Source organism: Glycine soja, chromosome 10 (genome assembly GCF_004193775.1).
Source record: "Glycine soja cultivar W05 chromosome 10, ASM419377v2, whole genome shotgun sequence".
Taxonomy (NCBI): Eukaryota; Viridiplantae; Streptophyta; class Magnoliopsida; order Fabales; family Fabaceae; genus Glycine; species Glycine soja.
The window spans coordinates 43,958,097-43,973,530 of record NC_041011.1 but is presented as its reverse complement, the minus strand read 5'-3'; the positions used below and the strand labels follow the sequence as shown (position 1 = coordinate 43,973,530).

The window sequence follows — 15,434 nt, the reverse complement described above, 5'->3', positions numbered from 1 at the left end:
ATATGGATAAAATGTTAAAATTATGGTAGCCAAGCTCTAACTTGGGACAAGGCACTAACTTGGAATAGCATATTAACACTACACCATAGCATATATTTAACAATTGAACCATAAAAATATTATATATACTTAATCTTAATTATAAAGTCACCATTGAATCATAAAATTTATTTTTTATTATTGACTTAGTAATTCAATGCTTTGATCGGGCCGATCAAATGCTTTGTTTTTAAAATTATGTTTCAAGTAATCTAATACTATTATAGTTCTCCTTCTTTCATCTCTGAGACATTAGTTAGAGAAAAAGTTATACAGTTAGTAAAACAAATGAAAACCATGAGTTTATTCTCATAATATGATAAGAGAGGAGATGATTGATTCAAATATATTAGTTCTACATGCAAAGATTATCATATCATGTACTGATTCAAATATCTTAGTTATACATGCCCATGTCAAGACACAAAATTAAGGACGAAAGTACAATCCTAAGAAAGAGCAACGTTCGGATAAAAGGTGGAGATAATGATATTTTTTGCTTTACAACAAAGAATTAAAAGATGGACAAAGTGTAACCTGTGATCTTCTATCCACAGCTCTTAGCTTTACTCTTTTGTAATCCTAAACTCACACTTTGATTCAACATCCGAATGCACTTAAGTAGTTAGTCATTGTTCCTTGGCAACCTATATTATGATTACCAACAATAACCCTAATTTCGTAGGCGTCATCACTACATTCATGCATTAGGATTGAGATTCTCAAGAATACATACTCCATCAGAGTTTATTATAAATTTAATATTTTTAATTTCTTAGGCACACTCGCTTAAGACTCAAGCATTGGGTTCTAAATATTCAAGAATACACTCAACCACACGCCTTTTTTCCCAAATCCAGTGTAATTACATGTCTCGATTCTCAGTTTAATCTAAAATACATTTTCTTAGGCTAAGTTTAACTAGTTGATTCTATCACACCAAATGCATTAAGCAAATAGAACAGGACTGAATCATAAAGAATGAAATTGAAACAGAAATAAGTAATGCATGGAGTACAAAACAAAATTTCAATCATCACAAAATAAAATGAAAAAAAAAACTTAGCACAATATGAGGCAAGAGGAAAATTCCGGGATGCACTTCATTAAAGCTCCATATGTTTTTCTAAAGCACAACTATTGTAAAACTTCTCGAAACTCAAACTCCCTCTCGCACTAATAACTCACAATAGTAGAGAAAAACTAAGAAATTATGGAAAAATGGTGGAAGTCGTGTAAAAAGGCCTAAAACATGAATTGATAATGTTGTGCACAGTGCACACCATCATTGTGCAATGAAATTAGGATTTGGGTCATCAATCAACATTGGGCACACATCTTTGTGCAAATTCCATTTTTCTATTTTTGTTGGTGAGCCTTCCACCACTAGGTGTCCTTATAACTAAAATGATAATGATGATTAAAATAGACACAAGTCCTTTATTGAGTTTGAGAAACTCGACAACATCAAGCATTGAGTTACCCATTAGGTGGTGGTCGGTGGAATCATTTTCTTGACATTCCTTCAAAATTGCACCTGTATTTCAACAATCATCTGGGAAAAAAATCCAATTTCTAACAACATTTCTAATATTTACTAAATAGACTAAATTATAATTTTTTATTAATTTCTTAAAATTTTGAATATTTATTTCTCTAAATTGGTTTAATAATTCTCTATTAATTGAATATTCATTTTGGTCCATGTGTTCTTTTAGCAATATGCCCTGCTTGATACCCGTAAAAAGATTTAAACGACACTTTGAAAGTGTATGTATTTGAATTTCATTCATAAGTGGAGAGTCAAATACATGTTGTAATATTTTCTTATGTTCCATGTTTGAGGTTCGATTTTTCCTTCCAATGTCTCTAATTGATATACTAATATATGCTCATTTTTTAGTAGCTTAAATATTTTTATAGGAGCCTTCCCAATACAAAGCCAACTTCCCATCCTCATTCATAATTTTTTAAAATTAATTTTAATATACATATTATTTTTACTCTAATTATTTGCGTAAAATTATTTATAGACAAGATAATAAAATATTTATTTTTTTAATCATTCATATTAACATATTTTTAGTATTATTAGTTAAGAATTATTAATTTTTTCAAATAATCAAAATTTACATTTTAAATATTTTTAAATTTACAAAATTTGATCATTTGAAAAAATTAATAACTCTTAATTAATAATACATAGAAAATATTAATGTAATTAACTAAATAAAATAAATATGTTAGTAATTTATTACCTTATCTATAAATAATGAGTCATAAGTTCAATTTCTGTTAACATACATTTAATATTTTTTATATAAGTGTCATTCCGAAAATTATCAAATCAAAATCATAAATTTAAAATTATAATTAAATAATAATATAAAATTGTTTTACAATTTGATTAGATACTTTTTTTCCTCGGTACCTAATGCTTTTGTTGAAACTTATTACGTGCTACCATTTTGTTGAGTTCACTATTGATCATTTCTTACCTTTCTCAGGTTAAAATTCATCCTTATGAATATGGTTAATCGTTATATAATACATTAATTTATTTGACTTCACTATTTTATATTAAAATCACGTGATTATATTAAATTTATATTAAAAATTATTCATATAAGGTGAATTCTAATTTTTATTATTATTATTTATTAAAATATTTTTCTCATAATATATTCAATTTCATTTTGTTCATTTTAAATTATTTTTTTAAAAAAATTAATAATATTCATTTTTTTATGTTTGTCTTTCTCGTTTCTTATTTATGTTAACAACAAGTAGCTATGTAGCTAAAATCAGAGTTGCTAAAGGGCTTTTGCTATATCCATTTCCAATTTTATTAAATACACTATCCTTCTCCTTTTGTTTTAAAAATAAGTAAACTACTTAAATAACCTTCTCCTTTTAAACCTTTTTCTTTCCCTCACACTCCCTTTTTAGTCCAACAACACACTCCCTATTTCATAGCACAAGTCAAGGACACACTCCCTCCCTTTTACACTCCATTCATTCCCTTTTGATTTATTGTTTTGTCTCGCTTGCTCAATCTCTTACTTTAGTGTTATGGTTTTTTCATCTTTCAAACTATAATGTAGAATGATTATGTTTTCAATTATTTTTCTTCTTTGTTTTATTTTTGTTCACTCACATAATACCATTGATGTCTCTCATTTTTATATATGTTATTATGTAGACTATATCTTAATTTTGTCCAAGTTGCTACAATGAAATGTTTCTTAGAGTCTCCTAAATTGAAGGACCAATAACATCATATATTTTTCCCAGTTTAACTGCTTCACTATTAATTTTGTTTCCTTCTTTATATGGGGTTTTTAATGGTCCTAATGTTGTGCTTGGATTTTTCCAAATATTTTTCCTTAACAATTTGGGAAGTACTGTTTGAAATGCTAAAAACAAAACATTGTTTTAGAAAATACATTTTGAAATAATAATTATATATTAACGTTATGAGTATAAAGGTTATATATAATAATCAAAAGAACAAGTTACACATGTCTCTCTTGTGTTATGGACTTATTACATATGTACATCTTCATTTTTAATCACCAACATAAAATCCCCTAAGTTTTACAAGTTCATTGCACATACACCTCGTGTACAATAACAAAGTTAATTCTATTAAACCATAATCATCACGTGTCGTGCACATGTTTCTTTAATGAAATGCTTAGACAAAATTGTCCATCGTTTTCCTCATTGTCAAACGCCCGCTCTCCTTCAATGTTCAACTTTCTTTCTTCTTCCATCTCTTCTCCATCAGTCTCAAAGATCCCAACAAATAAAAAGGTTTTGTAAAATTGGTTGAGAACTTTGGTAAAGTAAGGAAATTCGATCAAAACCATGAAAGAAATTTGTATTTCGTTCTAAGACATAAGAGGATTTTTAAAAGATGATTCTATATGTGTTTTCATTGAACGATTCTATTCTATGTTTTTTTTCTCCAAGTTTGTAAATCAGATTTGTGAAATTGATTGAGGAGTTTTCTTCCCCTTTGAAAGAAGAGCAAAATGTGTCCAAGATTGATATGTTTTGGTATCGGAGATGAGAGATCCAAAAAGCAAAACACCAATCCGTTGATGGATTCTGGTGAAGACCTGGGCATGTTCATGTAGAACCCTGTGCGTTTCAAACCCTAGCACAAATTGCGACACACAAAATGCAGCACCAGAGCCCAAACACGTGCTATTTCGCCAATGTGTCACTTAGGAATCGAACAACATCTGATTTTCATGGTTGGTTTATTTTGTTGTTAGTTTCAATCTGTTAATAACTTAAAAAAAATAAAAAAGTTTATAGAACTTGTATAGAAAAAAATTTGGCACCATCAGATATTAACTCCTTCGCAAATGTGTGTGGTTGAAGGTGCACTAGCAAGAAAAGAGATAGAAGATCTTGGGTCTAGTTTGTTATAGTTCTTATTTATTCTAAGTGGTTTCGATTGTGTCTAATTTGTTTTTACAAATTTTGTGTGCAATTTTTGTTTTATACAAATGTTCTTGCAATGGAAACCATAGATTCGAAACATTTAATTGCTCAAGTTTACAACTTGTTTAATTAGCTTATCACGGAGAAAGGTTAAGTGGGAAGGATTTTTTTGACCTTTCACTAAAAAATTATCACCTTAGTTAATGGAGAGGCTAGGAAAAATGAAAGTAAGACATTTTAATGAAGAAAAGACAAGTGTAATTTATTTTAATTAAAATTAGAAAAAACAATGAAAGTGTGTATTTAGCAAAAAAGGGGGAAAAATATATAGGAAAAGCCATTGTAATATGGTCTTGTTGGACTTAGAGGTAAAAGTGTAAAAATTTTGGTAACTCAACCCGATCCAAATTTCAGAACAAGAAAAACATATTAGAGATATTAAAATAAAGACAAAGTATTTGTATTTTGTAAGACTTAAATTAAAAAAATAATATATTAAATAAATAATATCATAAAACAATTGTTATTTGATGAAGCATCATTTTGTACGAAATATTTGTAAAAAAATTAAATAAAAATTAATATATCAAATAGATTAAAAATATATTTAAATATTAGTCAAATATCTAACTTATTTTGATACGGTATTTTTTAATATTATAGATTTTTTTCATGCGTCAGAGATTATATATGTCTCTTAACCTATTAAACTAGAGACTAATCTCACGCTTGCGTGCAAACTGTAATTAGTCCAAAAAAATTTTGCTTATAAAAGGAATAGATGAATTATTTTATTAAATAGTTATTCATATCTAAACACAATAAAATATTATGACTATAATATAGACAAAATGGATGGATTGATCCAACCTGATCCACTTGGTTTGACGTGAATAATTGACTAGATGAGATTAGTCCATATTCTACACAATCCTTATTTTTGAAATCCAGCCAACCATGTTAATATATTTTTTTAGTCTAAATTTATATATAAATTTTAAAAAAACATTAAGAAATATCGAGTCAAAATTGATCCCCTCAATTTCAAGTTGACCTGATGGGCCCATCAAATCAGCCCAATTTTATTTGGGCTAACATTTTATTACAACTCAATCGATTTTGGCAGCTTTATTTATTACCGTGTGAATCTTATTAGTTATAAAAGGATAGATAGATAATTAAAAAATAAAATAAATTATGTGCATCCCTATAAAAGCCAGTAGGATAGGATATTTGAATAAGATCACATTTTAGGTTGTTTTGAGAAAGCAAAAAGAAAATCAGTAGGCGTAGAGAACAGCAAAGAAAGAGGAATAATGGAGCAGGAAGAGCACGAAGTGTACGGTGCAGACATTCCCGACGAGGAGATTGACATGGACGCAGACGCCGAGCAACAAGATGAGCAACTTGCCCCCAATCACACAAACAAGGTTAGGGTTTTGGTGTTAGGTTTAGGTTACGTTACTTTTCTTCCCTCTCTCTCTCTCTCTCTCTCTCTCTCTCATTAGCCTCAAATCAACGAGTATCGTGAAATTGTTAGGAACTGGAGGACATGAAGAAGAGGCTGAAGGAGATCGAGGAGGAAGCTAGCGCCCTTCGCGAAATGCAGGCCAAGGTCGAGAAAGAGATGGGCGCTGTTCAAGGTTTGGTTGTTTCATTCGTTCAGATCTCTTTGTTAATTAGCGCTACACTGCTACAGCTTCTGTTTCTTAACTTTGATTATTTTTTTTTTGTTTTTTTGTTTTAAGATTCGTCGGGCACTTCCGCAACTCAAGCTGAAAAGGAGGAAGTGGATGCTCGGTCAATCTATGTTGGTAATGTGAGGGTTTCATATCTTTGTTGTACTTCTTTTTAATCTCTTATTACGCTGCATTAGTTGTTTGGTTTAGCTGTTTTTTGAACTGTGCTTTCCTATGATGATGCTTGCTAGTTGGTGTATCTTTGTTGTGTAGTTCTTTGATAACTTTAGGGTTTCAAGGTCTTAAAGTCTTTCTTTGTCACTATTCGCTAACAGATTCACAGATTTGCCTTTTTGATCAATTTTTGTTTGACATCGGTGACGATAAATGTTGCTTTAGTTGTAAAGGCTTTCCTGCGATAGAAAAACTCGTATGCTGATAAAATATTTGTATAGCTTGTTGTCTAATCATGGTGGATTCGTGGGGTAGTTTTAACCTTTGACAGAAATCACAGGAGACATATTCATATGTTATCCCCTATAATTTTAAAATAATTGCCAAGGATCTTGGCCTTTAATTTAATTATAGTCAATAAAGGAACGAGAAGTTAGTTTAAAGGTGAGATCCATAACTGCACACTGTGCTGCTTTTTTTTTTTTTTTTTCCTTCTCAAAAAGCAGGGTGTCCATGTTTGGATATCAAGTGTCACTTTTTGGAAAGTATTTTAACTGTCTAGATTCCTTGCATGTAGGCTTACCATAATCTTTTAATTACGAAAACTAGGGTACTTATTATCTTTGTATTTATATTTTCTTGGTATCTTTATTGTATTTGCTCCGCGGTGTATTGAATGGATTCATCACAGGCCTCTCTTTTCTCTCTCTGAACAGTGCCACTACAAGCCCACTCCCCCAAATTGAGCTAACAAGCATGTAGAATCGTTTTCTGGTAAGCTTGAGTGAACTCATTTGGGATCAGCTCAAGCTTGCAAGTTGGAGACCGATTGTGCGGGTCCATCACGGCTCGCATTTCAGACCAAAATGACAACCTTTCTTAGCTGTTTTAAGGCACTACTAAAACTGTGTGTGAGTCATGTTAGGGTTTGCTTTCTCTCTGTTGGAAGGCATGGTTCTCGTTGGGTTTTTTCAGGCCATTTACCATTTAGTGATTTATATGAATCATTAGTATTTCTTTCATGGACTTTTCCCATTTTTTATATGGTTCCTTGCTTCAAAAAGCCTAAAAACTACTATTTAAATACAAGAATAACACCAAGTGTTATTTTTACCCAAGGCTTTGCTATTTCGGGCCTTTTAACCGAAATACATGAATCCTTAATATTAATACCTTAATGATGCTCATAAGTATGATGATATTGGGTTATGCCGGTTTTGCCATCATTTTGTTTGACCATATTTCAGATTTCTCTGGTAATTTTTAAAATTTCATACATTTTCCCAATTTCCCTACATCAGAAAGAAAAATGGGGGTTCAAAACCCTTCAGTCTTCAAAGAATGACACAGTTGGTTGCTGCTCTGTTCCTTTGCACCACTTGTCTCTGAATGATGACTTATTTTCCAGCAAAGCCTTTGCTTTTCCATTAGCCTAACATGTTTTTAGGCAGCCCTTGGATGCATTCTGGAAGACCCTTAACTTTGTCAAGTCTACTCCTTTTTTCCAGACTCTATTCATAGTTCATACACACATGTTTGCCTCTTTTCTATATTCGCTGCAACTTCTTCTGTGATTCCATCCTGTGTTTCTCTTTTTTTCTTTGCTGTTGATTATTAAATGCACCCCCTCTTTAGCGAACCACGGCATCATCTCTGTCACAATCATCCCAAAAGGGCACCTCAGCTTAGCTCTACTCATCATTGCTATCGAATTGTTAATTATCCCTTTAGATTGATGGCGATTGTGTGTCTAGCCTATTTTTATTATTATTATTGATATGCATTTAATTTTCTGTAATTTTTAGCATTTATACGTGAGTAGTATAAATTTCATACATGCCTTTTCCCTTATCTCTTCAGTACAGTGGCCATCTAGCTTTCTGCTATCTTGATACAGTGTTTTTGAAGTTGGCGGCTCTTTGATACTATTCAGAATTGACAACTCTATGCCTACATACCTAGTAGCTGAAATGTGATGCCCCTAGACATATCTCTGAAAAGTTAGCCTCTTTGCTATAAAGTTTTAAGCCCCAATGTGCAGTTTTGCAGCCTAGCTGGCAAACTGAACAAAACTGACATTGTAGATACCTGTGTCTGGTTAACCCTAAGGCTAAGCATCTTTATTGTAGTTTTGAAATCAGCACATTCAGGTGGCCATCTCACCTTTTTGAGCAACTGGACCTCTTTGAGCATCATTGGACCCTACTATTCACATCAACCTCACACTGACTGCATGTTAATGCTTATTTTAAGCTTAATCCATTTGCTGCTTGCAGCAAGACCACATTAATTTATTTGGTATTTTGACTGTGATATCTTACTGTTACAGTCATGTCTACTGCATGCTCAATTTTTCTGTTGGATGTTTCTAATTTAAAATATAATCTTATATAGTTTCAACAGAGTGTTGTATTTATTAAACTGGTTTCCAAATTATGTTTCAGGTTGACTATGCATGTACGCCTGAAGAAGTCCAGCAGCATTTTCAGTCCTGTGGAACTGTGAACAGGGTGACAATACTGACAGACAAATTTGGTCAACCAAAAGGGTTTGCTTATGTAGAGTTTGTTGAGATTGATGCCGTGCAGAATGCTCTCCTGTTAAATGAATCAGAATTGCATGGTCGACAACTGAAGGTCTTTACTATTAGATAATGTGTAAATTCAAATAGTCACTCCATGTTTCTTTGGTTATACCTGAATCTGGTTTTCCATTCAGGTGTCTGCCAAGCGTACAAATGTTCCTGGAATGAAGCAATATTTTGGAAGAAGACCTGCTGGTTTCCGATCTAGGAGGCCTTTCATGTCTGCTCCATTCTTTCCACCATATGGTTATGGGTAAGCAGTTATCAGAAACTGGATATAATGAAAAATTTACCGTGGATTTGATGTTGCTTTTCTCTGTGCTATATGAATTTTGATGATTTAGATAGTAAAAATGTTTTTCCGTTGAAATGGTGCTTTACATCTAGTCTGGCATTTCTAAGTAACAAATATATTTGCTAACATGTCAGTAATACATCTTGTGATAGGTCTCGCTATCTGTTTCTTTACAAACTTTTAAACATGAATTAAACTGATTTCCAAGTTATACATTCCTATTACCATGACCATTTAACAACATAACAGAATGCTACTTTAATTTTTTTTTTGTTTTCTTATGGGCACACATGACACAAACATATAAGAAAGTATTGGATTTTTTTTAAAACTTTGGTATGTCTCCTCAAGTGTTCTTATTGGGTAGTAGAGACATTGAATACGACCCTTTTAAAATGTTGGTATTTGAAAGGATCATGGTCCTCTCATAAAGAACATGATTATGTTATGTAAAAGATGGAAAGACAATTAATTAATGGGACCTACGCAAATAATACTGGGCCCTACTATAATTGTTTTGTGATTTTCTCTCACGCAACATGAATTTGTCATATTTCTTATTACTAACACGAGAGTGTCAATACTAATTAATCATATAAATTAGATTTAAGTTCCATGCATGTGAACTTTACCGCAGTGCTAGAGTTCGAATACTGCTGACAGAACTTTGTGGCCAGGGTCATGCCATCAGATACTCATGTGGGGACTAGCTCCTCACCCAAAAGTTGTAGCATTACCTTGTGGGAGAACCCCTCCCACCTACAAAAAAACCTGAAGAAAACCATAGAAGCATGCATGCTATTCTAGTTATTAAATGAGATCTGGTCCCACTTGTTATTAAGAGAAAAATAAATCTTGATCAGCCATATATATGATTATAGAACAGTTCTGAGTTCTCACTTGATATGAATGTGATTGTGTAAAAAAGTTTAACATAATGGCAATGGATGAAAGCTAAGTTTTAATTGCTCCGATTGTCATTCTTTCCGTGATTTGATAAAATGCTATTACTTCTTCCCGAGGACTTACCTTTTTATGATTAAATCATTTTGATATGCAGAAGGGTTCCAAGGTATAGAAGACCCACTCGATACAGGCCATACTAGTGCACATTCTCAGTTTAATAGGTGATCACATATTAATTATGATGAGACAGGGCGTTGTTAATTTGCCATTGTAATAATTTTCGTTGGTGGAGCAAGAACATAAGCTTTCGTTTACACAGAAGTTAGATGTCCTTGCCTGTTAACGCTGTAGAATGTATGATGCGAACAAATGTAGTTTTGATCACTTGGCTACCCATCTTGAATGTTGATAGCACTCGGCACTCCGGTTTTTACTTATACAGTGATGGAGGCAACTATGCAGGGGGGAATTTCAATAGTTTGTTAGTTTGAACATCAAAATTAGACTATTCAGTGCAATGTTGGATTTTTTAAAGAATTGATATTAACAGTGTTGGAATTGGTTACGTGCTTGCTACCGAAGTCAGTTCTTACTTAAAGCTAGCTATTTTTACTGTTATTGCGTGGCATATCCCAACTCAGGAAATTTGGGTTCAAAGAAAATGATTAATTATTCTGTTTGAGAACTTACACCAGGCTGTGTTCTTGTAATGCGTTAGATTGTTGCCGCTTTGATTGGTTTGTGGTGGCACCAATTTTAATGATAACACTAAATAAGAATTGATATATTTGATTCTTGAAATTACAAGCATACCATTTAAGTTTTAGAAATTATAATTGATTATTGTAGGCCTTATTTTGTAACTTTTTTAAGTATTATAATGAACGCCGTATCGGAATATTAGAAATTAAAATACCTATGACTCAATAATTTTAAAAATCAAAACAATAAAGTTGTTCAAATTTTTTTTTTTAAACATGTGATTAGGTGTTTAATTTCAAGGTCTGATGTGTAGTCCCTCTTGTATAGAAATTAGTATTCTCGAGTGTTTAGTTCCTCAGTCCCAGCTAGGAGATAACTTGTGTTTATTCGAAGAATACTTAAATTTCTCGAAACGGTAAGAAATAAAGAAACTAATGATACGGTAATACTTAAATTTCAAGTAATATCATTAAATCTTAGACTCAGTCAGATAATGTGACTGCCCAAAACATTTTAAGAACAAATACGTTGCTGTTGCTTCCTACACCCATTTTTTCTCGGTTTGGCTAGTCTAGAAAGTAAAATTACATTTTAGTTTCTGTAATGACCAATCTGTAAAGGTAAAAAATATTCAGGGAAGGTGCAGGAAGTAATATGCTCTAGCACAGTGTAAATGTTTTGGCACAATGTAGGAAGAAATAGCCCAAATAAAATAAAATAACACTAAAGAAGCCGATCAAGGCCCACGTAATATGCTCTGGCACAGTGTAAATGCTTTGGGGGTGTGTATTTTTCTGTTACAACGTGGAAACAAACAAACCCTTGGTGTTCAACGCACTCTAACATTCCTTGCTGGTATTTCAAGCGTAATATCTAAGACACGTATCTGTATTTTACTTCAAGTTATAGTAAGTTCAAAATAGAAGGGGAAATTCAGTAGCCATTGACATTCACAGACACCTCACATTGTGAACAATTCTAATTCAGGTAAATTAATTTGTTTTGGTTTTCTTTGCCATTGTTCGGTTGATTTTCAGGAACAAAAATCTCTAGTCTTTGGTTTCCATATACATCCAAATATTTGTGGCAACAATCTCCTTTGCTCAATCAGTAAGCCCCCAAAACAATGAAAACATCATGTTCTGTTAAAAAAATTGTAATATTTTACAAAGAACTAATGTACAACAACCCCCCAAAAAATCATCATTTTGAAAATAGCTTGATCCTATTGACATAGCAAGAAGATGCTGGATCCTGGAGGCAATTGCAAAATGCATCCTCATCCTTGGGAAATGGTGTTGGTAGAGGATGGTCGGGAATGACACCAACCTACATGCAAATGCGGGGTGTTAGCGGGGGAAACCAGTTTAGGGGATGGAGAATCAAGAGCAAACCTTGTCAATATCTGTATGTGCAGCTGTCTCATAGCGAGCAACTGTAACAACTATTCCGGAGCCATCTGAGAGCTCAAAAACTGATTGGATCTTCCAGCATGTGTATAGCTCATATTAGGAAAACAACGTAAATTTCATTTTGTTGGTTTTAACTGAAACAAAAGTAACTTACTCTTTTCCAAATGTTGGCTCTCTAAAGTTACTAGATGCCTTTTGGTTGAAAGATGTTAGTTTGATATAACCAACCGTTGGGGAATCATTTCCTGAAGCAGGTAGCTTGCACAATCTTGATTTCACTGGATCCAATGAAACTTTCTCTCTCCTGATATGTAGAAACTCTTGGTTTTAGTTTTTTTAATTAGAAATAAGATAGAAGTTTTGGAAGAAAGAACAACTATTATTTAAGCCTACCAGGTATGATAACTACAATAAAAACAGCAATGTTTAGGAGGGTTAACAATGGTAAAAAATAAGAGTTAACTATATAAATGTGGCTAAACATAATGAAGCATTATCAAACTACAACTTTTCTGAATCAGCCTAGGAAACAAAATATACTCAAAGGCCTAAGCTTCAAATTCACTTCCATTTGGAAAGTACTACAATATTTAAAACAATGCGGTACTGCACTTTTAACTTGTTGGGAAACTTAAACACAATCCTATTCCTTAGTCTTTTGCACAATATTAACAATGCATTCTTTTATCGTTTTATTCTCCCAATTTGTGGAGGAAAATATTTACTTGAAAGCACAAGTGGAATGCAGGAGAAAAAACCCACTGTAGGCGTTCAGCTGCATCATACAGCCCCATGTTTTCTGTGCTTGTACAATCAATAGCCAGGATAACATCTCCAGACAAAACACCAACTCTGTATGCAGGACCTCCTGGAGAAGCTGAAATGACAACAAGCCCACCAGGTTGCATTTCAGCTTTGGTAGGGTAGCCTATTGATAACCCCACTCCAGTTAGAGCGCCTTCAGTTCCAGACTGCCTTCAACAAAAATTAGTTCTTGGGATTAAAGTGTAGGGAAGCATATATTCTGCTAGATTGGACAAATGGCATTATGCAATATGCACCCAGGACAATATGTAAAATAAGCCAAATGAAAACTTAGAATGAGAAAGAATTGTACCCTCAAACTTCTGAACTTTTCAGGCTCCAAAAATCTAGTGAATGGATCATCCAATGTGGCAAGCATCTTTCTTATCACCTTATCTGTGTGCAAATGCAGTAAAATTAGAGGTAAACTGGTATACTTTTTACTACACAAAATGATGCAATCCTATTCAATTTCAGATATGTCAAAATCATGCACGTGACTTATCATGAAACAGTGTAGAACCTTCATTTATAGAAGATACCAATTGACTTAGGATGGCTAGAAAAATAAAACTTCCATGTTGGAAAACTAAAAAGGCTAGCATGGCTGATTTTCTATGTTGAAAACATAGAGAATTTACCCTCTTAGCATGTTGTCTTTGTGCAGCAAGTTGAAAAAGAAATTAAGAAAAAGGTTGAGAATTCAAGCTATACATGTCTCTTCTCGATTGTTCATTGGTTCATTGCGGAGTGCATCTTCTCTATACCTAAACCAACTCTGCCCATTAAAACTTTTATCAATATACGCTCGGTCAATTGTTCTCCATGCCTCCAGAAAGAGAAGATTCTCTTCAGACGGGGCCCCAAGAAGGAAGAACCAAAAAAAAGACACAAGATTAAGACAAAATTAGATTATAAAAATTGTAACAGAAACTCATGATCCAGTTATATTTCAACTTCTAACTATAGCCGTATATGTGTTACACACCAGAGTCACTCACAGGATGGCTCAGTAGAAGCCAAAGAAACAGACATGACCAACATTACTCCACTAACCAGCCGCACAAACAAAATAGAAGCATGTTGTCTTATGTTGTCTGAACAATCATTCAGTCTCAGAAGACTGTTACGTTTCCTCCTTTTTGCAATGAAACCCCCACTTGATGGAAAATAACCACAATGAGGATAAGAGATGCTGCTTATTCGTGGCACCAACCCAATTGAATATTCTTTCCAAGAATCCCTATTTCTAGAACCAACACCTTTCTTCCTTCTATGTGCCAATGGAAACCGAGATTCTATTACCCTTAACGAAAAACACTTCCACTGTGACATCTGGAAATAGTAAAAAATTCAATTCAGTGCATACTCATTACGCAAATCAAAATCTATACCTAAATTGGTTTATTACAGAGACAAATAAATAAAGGGTAGCTTTCAATTTTATTTTTTTTTATAATTCTTGTGAACCAAACAGAATGTGGGGATGGAAAAGGAAAATGGGTTAGAAAAAGTGGTGACAGTGATGAGAACATAAAAGGATTCACAGAAGAGAAATAGAAGCATTCACAGAGCTTGCAACGAACTCCATGGAAGACCAGAGAGAAGGGTGCCCCACCTCTGCCTCAACCCTTCACTTTTTTTCCCTTTATGCTTTACATTATAGTTTATTTTGAAATTAAATAAAATAAAATAAACAATCATCTTCCTTTTATACATTAAATTTTGTTTTTTCTTCTTTGTAGCTTCAATCTTGTCGTAGATATTCCGTAAAAAAAAAAATCTTTGTCGTAGATGTTATAATACAAAAATAGTTTAATTATTCTGTGGTTAAACTGTTTTTTTCTTCCTTTAATTGGGACTCTAATTTTTTTATTTTTTTTAAAACATTACTATTTTTCAATTTCATATTTTTAAAAAATATATACATTTATCATGATCATTTTCTATTATGTAGGAGAATAAACAGTATTACACACCGGTCTTGGAGTAATTTTTTTTCTTTTACGAATTGGAGTAAAAAAAATATTACACTCTGGACCCATTACTCCCTATCCATTTACCCCTTGACATAGCAAATGTGTTAAACAATCTTAAAAAAAATGTGTAAATAAACTTATAGAGTTATTTTAATTTAATTAGTAACAGATTCATGTAAAATATATGGATTTTTAAGTGATAAACGAAAAAAAGAAAAAAAAAGAGAGAAAAAAATTATTAAAATAAACAAATAAAATGCTAGAATTTGACGACAACTAAACAACTTTTATATAAATATAGATCAGTAGTTTTAAATTTTATAAGAAACTAGTATGGATCCTGTGCAATGCACACTTTTTTGAAGTAAAACATAAACAAACAAAAAATAAATTGAGAGAATAAGA

At 32.5% G+C, this 15,434-nt stretch overlaps 2 protein-coding genes across 8 annotated transcripts; one reads left to right on the top strand and one right to left on the bottom strand.

The window, feature by feature from the left end:
- Positions 1–5,723: 5,723 nt before the first annotated feature.
- Positions 5,724–10,730, top strand: LOC114372390 (polyadenylate-binding protein 1-like). Its single transcript, XM_028329908.1, has 6 exons — positions 5,724–5,924; positions 6,035–6,137; positions 6,243–6,313; positions 8,792–8,983; positions 9,066–9,184; positions 10,287–10,730. The coding sequence occupies exons 1-6, from the start codon at positions 5,811–5,813 to the stop codon at positions 10,330–10,332; spliced, it is 645 nt and encodes a 214-aa protein (XP_028185709.1). The 5' UTR covers positions 5,724–5,810; the 3' UTR covers positions 10,333–10,730.
- Positions 10,731–11,816: 1,086 nt separating this feature from the next.
- LOC114370828 (carboxyl-terminal-processing peptidase 2, chloroplastic-like) lies at positions 11,817–14,696 on the bottom strand. 7 transcript variants are annotated; one of them, XM_028328219.1, is made up of 7 exons: positions 14,039–14,696; positions 13,765–13,899; positions 13,364–13,446; positions 13,009–13,217; positions 12,401–12,550; positions 12,229–12,318; positions 12,024–12,163 (listed from the first exon to the last, which is right to left on the bottom strand). In XM_028328219.1, the coding sequence occupies exons 2-6, from the start codon at positions 13,784–13,786 to the stop codon at positions 12,279–12,281; spliced, it is 504 nt and encodes a 167-aa protein (XP_028184020.1). In that variant the 5' UTR covers positions 13,787–13,899; positions 14,039–14,696; the 3' UTR covers positions 12,024–12,163; positions 12,229–12,278. The 7 variants fall into 7 exon arrangements, 5 of the variants coding, with proteins under 5 accessions (XP_028184019.1, XP_028184017.1, XP_028184018.1 ...); XM_028328218.1 differs by lacking the exon at positions 12,229–12,318 and having other exon boundaries at positions 11,817–12,163; positions 13,692–13,899; XM_028328216.1 differs by lacking the exon at positions 12,229–12,318 and having other exon boundaries at positions 11,817–12,163.
- Between the last annotated feature and the right edge of the window lie 738 nt (positions 14,697–15,434).